General features: G+C 39.1%; 1 protein-coding gene across 1 annotated transcript in view; it reads left to right on the plus strand.

The window, feature by feature from the left end:
• Nucleotides 1–3,092: 3,092 nt before the first annotated feature.
• SYDE2 (synapse defective 1, Rho GTPase, homolog 2 (C. elegans)) overlaps nucleotides 3,093–12,586 on the plus strand; it is a 43,057-nt gene continuing 33,563 nt past the window's right edge. The window contains exon 1 of the mRNA XM_012661082.1: nucleotides 3,093–3,840. Within this exon, the coding sequence (XP_012516536.1) occupies nucleotides 3,093–3,840 (748 nt within the window). The remainder of the gene's footprint in view (nucleotides 3,841–12,586) is intronic.

The following is a 12,586-nucleotide window of genomic DNA, read 5'->3' on the forward strand; positions in this document are numbered from 1 at the left end:
AGGTGATAGAACATTCTCAACTTTAGAGCAGCATTAGGTTCAGTTGTGGTGTGCTGCATCAGACTTAGTTCTGAATAATGCCCAGAACAATGCACAGTATTGTATATTGGTCAATGTGTTTTATAAATCCTGAACAAGTTGACAAGTTGAAGTAAGATGAAATTCAACCTAGACCTTCAAGGTCATATTTTTCTATTCACATATAGATGTACATATATATATATATAAAACTTAATGTGTTTTATAAATCCTGAACAAGTTGACAAGTTGAATTAAGATGAAATTCAACCTAGACCTTCAAGGTCATATTTTTCTATTCACATATAGATGTACATATATATATATATAAAACTTATGGTGTTCTTAGCAACTATGTTAACTATAAAGAGTAAAATGATTTTGCAACAGAGAGTTGGAATGGAAACAATTTCTGAGATAGAGATCAAATTGTGTTTATAGAACCATTATTGGCAGCTTTGCTATCAGTCATTTCCTGTGGGAATATTTCACTGGGAATAATTTTATGCTTTGACTATTCATTAAATAGCCTTGGGTCCATGGAATGAAATATTTTAGAACTATAAATATTCATATATGTAAATTAGCATAACATTTCATAGTATTTTCCTAGATAAGAATTAAGATTATTTAACAAACTATGTATCTTATTCATCACTGAAAGAATTTTAAAACAACACCAACATACTGTGGTCTAGTGGAAAGTTAGATAATAGACTGGAAATTAAAGCCATTTTTTCCTCTAAATTACAATTGATATTAATTCAGAAATATTTATCATGTACAGTATATAAGATACTATACTTATACTATGTGGAGAATACATAGGTCAATTATATTAATAGTCTCTGCCCTTAGGGAGTTTGTGAATTTTCTTGTAAGTGGGATAGGGCATGTATACAAATTTATTGTATAAAACAATAAATATACTATGAATGGGTAGGAATAAAGTATTATTGGAGTTTAAAAGAATTTGAGATCATGTCCATCTGGGAGATCAGAAGTGATTTCATAGAGAAGGCAGCTGAGAAGAGTTTTAAAGAATGGGTAAGATTTCTGCAAATACAATGCAGGTACCATTAATTATTCCAGGAGAGACTAGGTACTAATAAAAGGCAGCATGGATCAAAGCACATTTAGAGACTGGAGCCTTTGGTGCAAACAACAACAACAAAACAACTGACACAGGAAAATATACTATAGTTGGAAATAAGGGAAGTTAAATTATTTTCTTTTATTCAGTAATGCAAGCACTTATTTATCCAATAAATATTTCCTGAGTACTTGAGTACCTACTATATGCACGTATTGTGCTAGGTGTTAGCACATTTATGCATAACTCAAAGGCCCTTTCTAATATGTAAACACTAAAACATGTAACTTTGAAATCAGGGATAATGGCAAAACTGATTCTTATCAATCACTGAATTGGTCAATTAATTTGTGGCAACAAGAGGTACTTCAGTTTACAACTGCTACCTAGAACACAGGATTTAATGTTTTGGGGAGAGAGTTGGTATTTCCAGATTACATTGTTTCTCAGCTTCAATCCAGATGCTTTTCAACCCATTGCTTAAATTAATATGAAGTTTGTTAACTTTTTTATATTCAAAACCTGCAAGCGTATATTTTTATATGGTAGTCTTGTAGGCCAGGTAATGAGGGACACTATGATATTCATGGCCCCCTTTTACAAATTTTGGTTGATGTAAGAATTAATTGTGTTAGTACCCATTAATTGAAAAAAAAAGAAGGAAAAATAGACTTAAAAGAGAGGCACGGGGGGGGATTTTTTGGATAAAAGGATTCTTCCTTATTGAAGAGGAATTGCTGCAAATCTCCTTACACAGCTAGCTCTCCGTGCAATTAAAATGACAGAAACATTTCTATAACACATGGCACTGAGATACACCTGTACTCATACTTCGTCCGTCAAAACAATCTTTGCTTTCTCTCAAGCTAGGACTTGCTGTATCTAAGACATGCCTCGAGCAGCGGTGGCAACGAGGAAGAGAGTGAAGGTGCTGGGTTGACAGCCTGGAGGGCACTTTCCCTTTCTCCGGCTCCTTAACCAAAATTTCGCAGCCGTTAGCCCAGACTTAACTTTCCCGCTCGTTCTTTTTTTATCCCCCTGCCTCAACTCTCACCGCACCCCTCGCGATGAATCCGGCTTTATTCCATCTCCCTTCACACGCCCTCCGCCTCTACCTGCGCCGCCCGCCCACCCTGGGAACGCAGCTCTGCAGGCGGCGGCCCGCGAGCCCCGTCGTGGCGCGGGGCTCCGGGGCATGCGCGCTGCGGCGCCACCGCCCTCCCCCACGCCTTCCCGCGGCAGAGTTATGCCAAGTATGTGAGGAGCCGGCGAGGGCCAGCGCCGGTCATGGGGAGCCGCCGCCGCCGCCGCCGCCTCCTCCGCCTGCGCAGCTTTCTCTGCAACCAGGGGCCGACCTCTCCCCACGGCGGGGGCGAGCCGAGTTGTTGAGGCAGAGGGGATGGCGGACCCTCTGAGGAGGACGCTGTCTAGGCTCCGGGGAAGGCGGGGTTCCCGCGGCGCCGGGGGGCTGGGGCTCCGGACGGCCGCTGCAGCTACGGTGGCGACTTCTTCGGTGGCTGAGGGAGACGCCTGGGGTGGTGCGGACTCCCCCCGACGCGAGCACGGCAGGGAAGCCCAGCCGAGGCTGACGCAGCCCCGGCCGTCACCTGAGGTGTGGAGCCCCGAGATGCGTGTCCCCGGAGGGCGCCCGGGGCAGTCGGGGGCGCTCGGGCCTCGGCCGCGCAGCGGGCAGAAGGCCGTCCCCTGGGGCCACGGATTCGTTTGCGCCTCTCTGCACGCCCCGCCGGGCTCCCGGCGCAGCGGAGAGGAGGAGGAGAACGCCGGGGACTACGACGCCGACTACTACGAGAACCTGCCGGGCGGCTCTCCGCCCGCGCCCGAGCCTGAGGGGGCGGAGGCGGAGCGGCGGCCCCCGCCTCTCCCGGCGGCGGGCTCCTCCCCGGGGGCGGAGGGCGGCCGCCTGGAGACGGGCAGGCTGCAGACCCAGTTGCGAGAGGCCTATTATCTGCTGATCCAGGCCATGCACGACCTGCCCCCTGACTCTGGCGCGCGGCTGGGTGGCGGGGGCTTGGCGGATCACTGCTGCCCTACGGGAGCCCGGGCTCCGGGCCAGCCGCCTTCCCCCAGCGGCGTTGAGGGCTGCCGAGCCTGCCCCCGAGACTGGGAGCGGGGAGGCGGCGACCGCCCTGGGCAGCAGGTGTCCCCGCCCCGGTCGCCTCCGAGGGAGTCGGGGGGAGGCCGGCTGCAGACTCCTCGGATGCGGCTGCCCTGCAGCAGAAGCCTCGAGAGCCTCCGGGTGTATGCCAAGCCGCCTCCCTTCCAGCGGTGGCCGAGCGACAGCTGGATCAGGTGCGGCGCGCGCGAGGACTGGGACAAGCCCCCGCCACGTGGAGGCAGGATGGACGGCTGGCGCGGGGGCAGTGCCCGGACTGTGGCGCCCGCCGACCTCCTGCCTCTGGGCTGCAAGGACCCCGGCCGCTCCTCAGGAACCCCTTTCAGGGATCTAGCTGGGTCCTCTGTGTTACGCAGCGGCAAAGGAGACCGCCAGGAGGGGTCCCCCTTCCTCAAACCGCCGGCGGTGACAGTCAAGAAGTTGCAGAAGTGGATGTACAAAGGGCGCCTGCTGTCCCTGGGAATGAAGGGTCGCGCCCGTGGGACGCCCCCCAAACTCACGGGAGCACAGGCTTCCTCCGCAAATCTGGGCGCTTTGAAAGTGCATGAAAACCAAGTCCTCTCAGTGCCTCCAGACCAAAGAATTACGCTCACAGGTATGATACTATGCAATCGAAATGCTAATACCGCGAGCCTTAGTGTTTACCAACTGTGTTTCTGACTTAAGAGCCAAGAATAAAAGATATGCTTTCACAGACAGGTACGTTACGTGTGTCAAAGTAAGTGTCATGTAGAGTGGCAGCTTAAAGCGATTTCAAGGTTACTTAGTAGAATGCATTTACTTGTTTTGCCTTTTTTTTTTTTTTAAGACAATGAAGAATTGTGGTTTTTGTGTTTTCTTCTCTAAGAACCAGTATGCCTACTCCTTAAGTACAACAGCGAGTAAAGGTTAAGTTCACCATACATTTTAGAAGGTTTAGGGATGCGCGGTGCTGCCTTAATTTTTATTCTCTGTAACTCTAGGCAAATCCGTAGACTTTTTCGGAGTTTGTGAATTTGAATTTGAACCAAGACAGATTTTATAGGCGTCATAAACTGTCATTTTACTCATTACCACTTTTCTCTCTCTCTCTTTGGCGCGCGCACCCACAGACACACACACAACCGAAAGCCAAAATAGACCAAACCAAAAAACCTACCATAAATAAAACTTCTTTTTAGTCAGGTATAATTTCACACACTCCTTCTCTCCACCTGCTCCCCCTTCCCCAAGTACTAATCTTTTTATTGTGGAAAATCAAGAACGCTAGTATTTTACTCAAAATAAAAATGTCCTTCATGTACTTTTGGAAAAAGAAGTGCAGACACTCAAAGTCATTTGTAGACTTAAAGAAACTCTTTATATTAGAAGTAAATTAGTTTTTTAAAAAGTATATTTGTCCTTAGTCCTTATAATAGGATTATGCTTCCTTTTTGGTATGTGCGTAATTTTTAATTGTCAGGAAGGTTTAGGTTATCTATTCTAGAAATCTCTTAATTATGTTGTAAATATCAAAAATTCTTTTCTGAAAGGAGTATGATACCTTCAAAGTGAGCCAAAACAACATGACCTTTTGAACTACACTCTTAAATATAAAGATTTTTTGGTGATGATAAAGACTTAAATGTCAGTAATAATTTTAAAAACATAAATGCTGAAATGTAAAAGGTATTTACAGCACTTGGCACTTTCTCTGGTAAGTACAAATCCTGCAGGACTGGGTTTATACACATTAACTTTGTTTAACCAATAAGCACACAACGTTGGAGAGAAATAAAGTTCACAAAACTTCTAATCAAACCATGAAGAAAAATCAAATGATTCATTTAAAGTGTGTGCCAACTTGAAAAGTTTTTTTGGATTTATAAGTCTAATACATACCTGTCAACTTTTATCCTCAAGTTTAAATACTCCATTTCACTTGAACTAAAGGATAGAATATAAATTTTTTGTGAAGAGAGATGTACTTTATTACTAAGTTCATATTAACTGTATGCATTTCCAGTAGTAAAATATTTGTAATCATTTGTTATATTTAATTGCCACAATATCTTTACCTCCCCTGATTTGGGTTCAGTTAACTCTTTGTATGATAGTTGAATTTCAGCCATAGCAAAAATCTGTATAATAGTCAAATTGTTTTCCCTTTTGTTGCAGAGGTAAAACATTTACCATTGGATGGCTTTTAATGCCCTCAGAAGTAAACATTCAAGAATTTAAAAAGTAGTAAGTGTAGTCCCTCTAAGAATGAATTTATTTTTCCATTAAGAAACTAATTGAATTGAAGGTGCTAACTTTAAAAGAAATTAAAATGAAACAGAATTACTAAATGATAGTGTTTTAGATAATTTTATAAGAAATGTAAGCCAAAGCTACTGTAATCTCTGGTTTAAATAACTTTCTCAGATGTTATTTCCTTTCAGATCACTAATTTGTTTTTTAGGAAAGATGAAAATAATTTGTGCGATGTTTACATATCTGGTAGAGATTTGGAGAGTTTTTTATTTATTTATTTATAACTATTTTTCATGAGTTAGTTCTTATTAAGACCATTCTGGATACTTTCTGTGGTTCTCATATAGTCTTTATTACCGACCCCTACCCCCCCCCCCACACCCCTATTGTGATATGAGAGCTGTCATTTAACAGCAACAGAAGGAACAGAGGGATTAAATAGTTTGCCCAGGGTTACTCAGCTGGTACCTGTATATGGATTTGAACTCTTATGTGGATTCCAACTCAGGTCTTCATGATTCCTAAGCCTCTATTTATATAAGGTAAGAGAGACTCTAAAGTTCTTGAGGTTTGATCCAGTTAATTCTATTAAGTTGCTTAGATTGAGGAGATGGATGGAATTTCAACAAGGTTTGGAGGGGTAAGTAACTTACTTCCTCTAATAGCAAAGAAGAGGGGGGAATCTTAGAATAGGTTTTAAGACATTTTTAAAGTAATCACTGTATGCATTTAAAATTTTTACCTTTAAGTGTTTACTTACTTTGAATTGTTACTTGGAGTTTATTAATACTTTTAAATCATATTTTCTAAAAAGTTATTGGAGCAGTCTAAATAAAGCAGTACATTCCTGGTTGATAAAGATGTTCAATATCCTAAAAGGTTTGTGTCACATTTTTCTGTACAATATTATTCATGAGGATATTTTCTTTCAAAATAAAATTGTATTTAGAATTTATAGTACAGAATAACTGTATAATGGGATAGAGATACCTAATCTACATAAGTATTTTGAAAAGTTTTGAGACTATGACAGACAGAAAACAAAATGATTTTCTATTTTGATTTCTGGCTCCTACTAAGAACTTTTAATGGTATTGTAATGCCAGTGATTTGATGCAGTTATAGTATTCACAGATTGGCCAATTTGTTCTTAATTGAGATGATTATTTAAGAAATTTAAAGTCATTACACATAATAAATGTTGTCAAGTTTCTGCAAGCCTTAAGATTAGGAAGGAATCTTAATCTATTTGCTAACTATGCTTCGTTATAAATCTGTATAAATACATTTAATTAACACATAGTTCTCAGAAAATCAAAAGCATCAGGTTGCTTGATTTCAGCCTTTTATTGTTTTAAAAAATAATTAGCCTACCTTGACTCTACTTTTTCTGATACATGATCTCTGAAAGAAAAAATTCAGTCTATGTAACTTGTTAATATTTTGTCTAAAAATTTTAGACATTCCTTTTAAGGTAGTATTAGCTGGTATGATCTTCATCATCTTAAAGTGAAGTTGACACTGATTATGATTCCCATCTACTTTTCTGTTCTCAAATATTTGTAGCTCTGATTTCTCATCTGTATGAGATACATAATTTTTATGAAATTTTCCAGCAAGTTCTTTCTGCACTGGCCTGTTCAAGATTAGTAACAACAGGTATATAGTTTTTTTTTTGAGACAGAGTCTCACTCTGTTGCCTGGGCTAGAGTGCCGTGGCGTCATCCTAGCTCACAGCAACCTCAAACTCCTGGGCTCAAGCGATCCTCCTGCCTCAGCCTCCCGAGTAGCTGGGACTACAGGCATACCACCATGCCCGGCTAATTTTTTCTATATATTTTTAGTTGTCCAATTAATTTCTTTCTATTTTTGGTAGAGACGGGGTCTCACTCTTGCTCAGGCTGGTTTCGAACTCCTGAGCTCAAACACTTGGCCCGCCTCGGCCTCCCAGAGAGCTGGGATTACAGGCGTGAGCCACCTTCCCCAGCTGGTATATAGTTTTTGATAGTCTTCTACCTTTAAATTCCTCTCTGAGAGATTCTGCCATTGTGGCAGTAGAAGCAAGTGCAGTTGCTTTTTTATATTTTGGAAGAGTGCCATGGAACATTGGAGTTGCTGGTGGCTGGAAAACTTTGAGAATTACAAATTCAGCAGAAAACAGTGTTGTTGATTTAAAAGTCCTACATTTCTAGATCAATGATTTCCAAGGGATGTCTGGTATTTATTTTTTGAGAATCACGAAGGCTATTTTCTAGACCTTTGCTATTCAAAGTGTAGTTCACTGTTTTGGAGCAGTGCTTTTTAAATTTAACATGCATATGAATTCCCTGGAAATCTTGTTAAAATGTGACTTTAATAGGTGTGAGGTGGGACCCGAGATTCTGCATTTTAACAACTTCCCAGTGTAGATGCTGCCCTTTGGTGGACCACACTTTCGAGTAGTAAAGTTATAGAGTTCTCAGGTCCCCAAAGTTTTAAAAAAGCATTTTACCTTATTATGATACTTGATGCTTAAGATAACGCCTATTAGAGCAAAGCACTTGAGCTCTTTTTGCTTCAGTTTTATATATATGAATTAATACTCATTGCTCATATATGTTGACTTTGAGTAGTTCCCTCCACATTGGACTCATTTTGCACCGATAAATATTAGTGAGATTTTGTAATCTGCAAGAGAGGAGGCCATATAATATAATGGTTAAGAGAATAGAGATTCTGGGTTTCTGGTCAGATTCCACCACTTACCAGGCTTGTGACCTGGTATAAATTACTTAACCTTGTGTAGCCTCAGCCCTCAGGTTGCTATGAGGATGAAAAAAGATAATCCATTTGGTACTGTGCCGGGTGCTTAGTTAGCTGTTATTATTGAGAGGGAGGCAAGCAGGCTTTGTTAGAGTACTGCTTTGCCCAGGATCATTAGGATTCTGGATACAGAGTGAAAAGATCAGAGTTGAGGAGTGCTGCCTTGAGGAGCATTGGGAATTGAGCTAGAGTACACCTTTTTAGGGATGCTTGTTTATTCTGCTCATCTTTTCTTTTGTGCTTATTTCTCTTGCTCCTCCCCATCACTTTTGTGGAACTGAAAACAGTCTCAAAGTTTTTTTCTCTGCTTTCCTGTCTCAACAGCTAGCACACAGCTTTCTTTCTTAAGGGTTCTTATTATTGTTAGTCACAAGGGAAGAAAAACAAAAGAGAAAGTGATTCTTTCCTTTTCATTCTACCCCCTTTCCCCCTCTTAGATTTATCTAGGAAAGATAAAGACGCACACACATACATACACACAGAAACCTAAGGCTTAAGTTTATTCTGGGCTGTCAGTCTTGACTCTGTAAGTGGGGGATGCTTATATATATTTAGATGTAAGATTTTAATAAATATTAAAATGTTCAATGCTGTTAAAACATATATTTAAATATCTAATACAATGTTCATAAGAAGTCTTTTATTTAGTATTTTTAAAGAGAGGTAAAGAAAAGCAACAGTTTGTTTCTGCAGTAGAAATTTTTTTCAACATGAGTTTTGGGGAGAAACCCCAAAAAACAACAAAAAAAGAAATTTTAAAAAGGTATCTGTTGATACTACAGATATTCAATGAGGGTTGAAATACATACTTTCTTAGAAAATTTGCTGATGCTTTCGAGCTGGGGGCTCAGTTAAATGTTCAGTAATAGTAAGTCATCTAGATTTATTATAAAATAATAGTTGAGAAAACAAAATTGGCTTGAATAGTTCACCACTGCGTGGAATGTTTTTTTGAGTGAAAAACTTGTAATTGCTACTTCTGTATTCTCTTACAAATTTTCAAAGTAAAATGACTTTAATTAGAATCTGAAAATTATACCATACATGTCTAGTTGCAAGAGAATAAGGACGTTTTTGCCTTGTAACTTTGCATATTTATTTTTATATTTTTACTTGTACCTTCTCTCAGCATGTATCTGAAGCTGAAAGTAACTCTTAAATTTATGCTAATAGAGTTAAACATTAATTTAAGCATAAAATGGGAGGGCAGGGAAGATTGCAAATAGCTTCCCATTTCTGTAAATTTACATTCTTATGCATCCATTTAATTGAGATAAAAATGAAATATTTTAAATTATTTATAAATAATTGCTCAAGTAATGTCTATTGCCTTGAATAATGTGTTGCTTAATTCAATTTTAATAACTGAATAAATTTGGCCTTTATCAGAAATTATAATCATATAGCATTTATCTATAAATTTAAATTTCAGCATCATGTGTTTTGAAATATTTGGCAATAGCAATCAGACTATATAGTTTCAAGCTTTTGTAGTTTGTACTTTCATTGAAAATATTTGTGTGTGCCTCACAGTGTATTCCTTTTAATATTACACTTTCATTAAATGCTTATATCAATGGAAGTATCAATTTGCTTAAATATGACATGCTAGTAGCTTTATTTTTCTTATTGCTTCCTTGGAATGCAGTAGAAGCTTGTTTAAGGAATCATTTATAGTGTGTGTCAGAAAACTCCAATAAGACTCAAAATAATGAGCACCGTGGCTCAAGCCTGTAATCCTAGCGACTTGGGAGGCTGAGATGGAAGGATCGCTTGAGGCCAGGAGTTTGAGACCAGCCTGGGCAACATGGCGAGACACCCATCTCTAAAAAAACAAAAATTAGCTCGGCGTGTGCTATAATCCCAGCTACTCAGGAGGCTGAGCAGGGGAGGATCCCTTGAGGCCAGGAGTTCAACGCTGAAGTGAGCTGTGATCACACCACTATACTCTAGCCTGGATGATAGAGCAAGACCCTGTATCTTAAAAAAAAAAGAAAAAGAAAAAAAAAAGGACTCAAGATAATGTATCCAGCTATATAAAATTGTGGATGTTGTAAAAGATGTGTGGCTAATAACCATCATGAGTTACATGATTTTACACTTTTTGCTTCAAATTTAAATTGTGTCAAACTATATGTAATATCCTGTGAGGGTCTGAAATGCTATTAAATAACATGAGATTTGGATTTAAATATGAAATAGATCTAAATTTCTGTATACCTGGCAAAAGCATGTGATCACTGAAAACCCTAAAGCCCCAGTGATTCCTGAGTATGTGTTGATTATCAGTTCTTGATTTTAAGGGTAATGGAGATAGAACCAAAGAAAAACTCTTAAATCTTCAGGTTTTCATTAGTTAAATTAAACCAAATCAATTCAAAGTGTATATTGAATATTTGTTCTATGTTTGCATGTTAAATCCTGGAGAGTGGAGGTAGATACTTCTTAGTAGTAGTAGCCTAGGTGTGCTACTATTAATACAAACTTTGGAGTCAGGACAGTTGGAGTGCTGCCTCTTCTATTTACCAACCAGGTGGTCTTGAGCAAGTTACTTGACTTTTTCAAGTAGTACTTAATAGTTTTCAAAGTATTTTGAACATTATCTCACTTAATCCTTACCAGCAGCCACTTTATAAGATAAACTGGGATGATATTATCTCTATGTTCAGAGAGGGTTACCTACTTTTGTTCTGTTCATGGGTAGCATGGTATGGAGAAGAAGGGGTAAGAACATGGGTTTTAGGGTTAGACAAGCTTAAATTTGAATCCCAGGGCTCACAACTTGACCATTTTTCTCTTACTCTTTGAGGCTCATGATGGTAAGAAAGGATTGTTGTAGAGGTTGAGTAGGTAGGGGGCTTCCTTACTGCTTTATCTCTTGAGCCTGGCACATAATAGTCACTCATTTGTGGAGTAAATAAATATCTGGCACAGTAAGTCTTCATGGGAGCATCCTTCCCTTCTGATTCCTAGTCTAATTCCTGCATCTGGAATTGAACTTGAACCCTAATTTGTGTTTCAGAAGATTTTTGTTTCTATTTGGTTGGTTTTTGTTTTGTATTAATCTGCTTGGTTGGGTACATGTTTAAGATTTTTTTTGTTGTTGTTGTTTTTCTTGAGACAGAGTCTCACTCTGTTGCCCGGGCTAGAGTGAGTGCCGTGGCGTCAGCCTAGCTCACAGCAACCTCAAACTCCTGGGCTCAGGAGATCTTACTGCCTCAGCCTCCCGAGTAGCTGGGACTACAGGCATGCGCCACCATGCCCGGCTAATTTTTTCGATATATAATATTTTTAGTTGTCCAGATCATTTCTTTCTATTTTTTAGTAGAGACAGGGTCTCACTCTTAGTCAGGCTGGTCTTGAACTCCTGACCTTGAGCGATCCACCCGCCTCCCAGAGTGCTAGGATTACAGGCGAAGATTTTTTTTTAAACGACAAATTTACATTTTAAAAGGATATTTTTCAGTAGAAGGGAGATTACTGAAAGCCTTGATTGTGTCTGAATCTAATTTTTCTGATTGTTATTAAGCTCCTCATAGCTTAGTGTGTTTTACCACTCTATTATTAGACCATTATTTTTTACTTGCTGTAACACTAAGATTAATCGATCATAATTCGATAATTTACAAACCTGGCACAATCTTCGATTTTTACAAATGTGGTTTTAATTATCTATGTGCAGTGAATTATTATGATAGTTATATATTTAGCTTGTTGATTGTCATTGAAGTCTGCTTTATGCACCTTTTTGGAAATACAAAAAATTTTCTTCTTTAGATCAAATTAATGTTATATATGTATTTTTAGAATCTTATCACATTATTTTTAAATATGCACATATCTAAGTATTTGAAGTCTCCCACTGGACTTTATTAAGGGAAAGGACTATTTTGTACATTCTTATTTCCCTCCTGCTTAAGTTTATGCCAATAATAATAGCTGTGTTTTGCTCCCTGTAAGACAGCATATCTGGTTCTAATCTGAGGCCTTCTTAAGAGATTTTTATTTTTATTTTGGCCCTAGATATTTAGAACTTAAACCCTACTTAAGGTGCTACTATGCTATATGGTTAGGAAACCAATGTTATGTTGAAATTTTAATAATCAATAGGCACATTTTTTTGCTAGGTTATTGAAACAATTTTTGTCTGAAAGGGTGGGAGTATTGTGTTTTCTAAAGACTTCTGGTCCTTGTAATAGTTTAAATTTATTCAAATATTAATTAAAGCCATACTATGTACAAAGAATGCTTTATAGGCTTTTTATAAAGTATGTTTTACTTAGGATAAGGCCTTGTTAGCAGTATAGTTTTTTTTTTTTTTTTTT

This window comes from Propithecus coquereli, unplaced genomic scaffold, assembly GCF_000956105.1.
Source record: "Propithecus coquereli isolate 6110/MARCELLA unplaced genomic scaffold, Pcoq_1.0 Scaffold7, whole genome shotgun sequence".
NCBI lineage: Eukaryota > Metazoa > Chordata > Mammalia > Primates > Indriidae > Propithecus > Propithecus coquereli.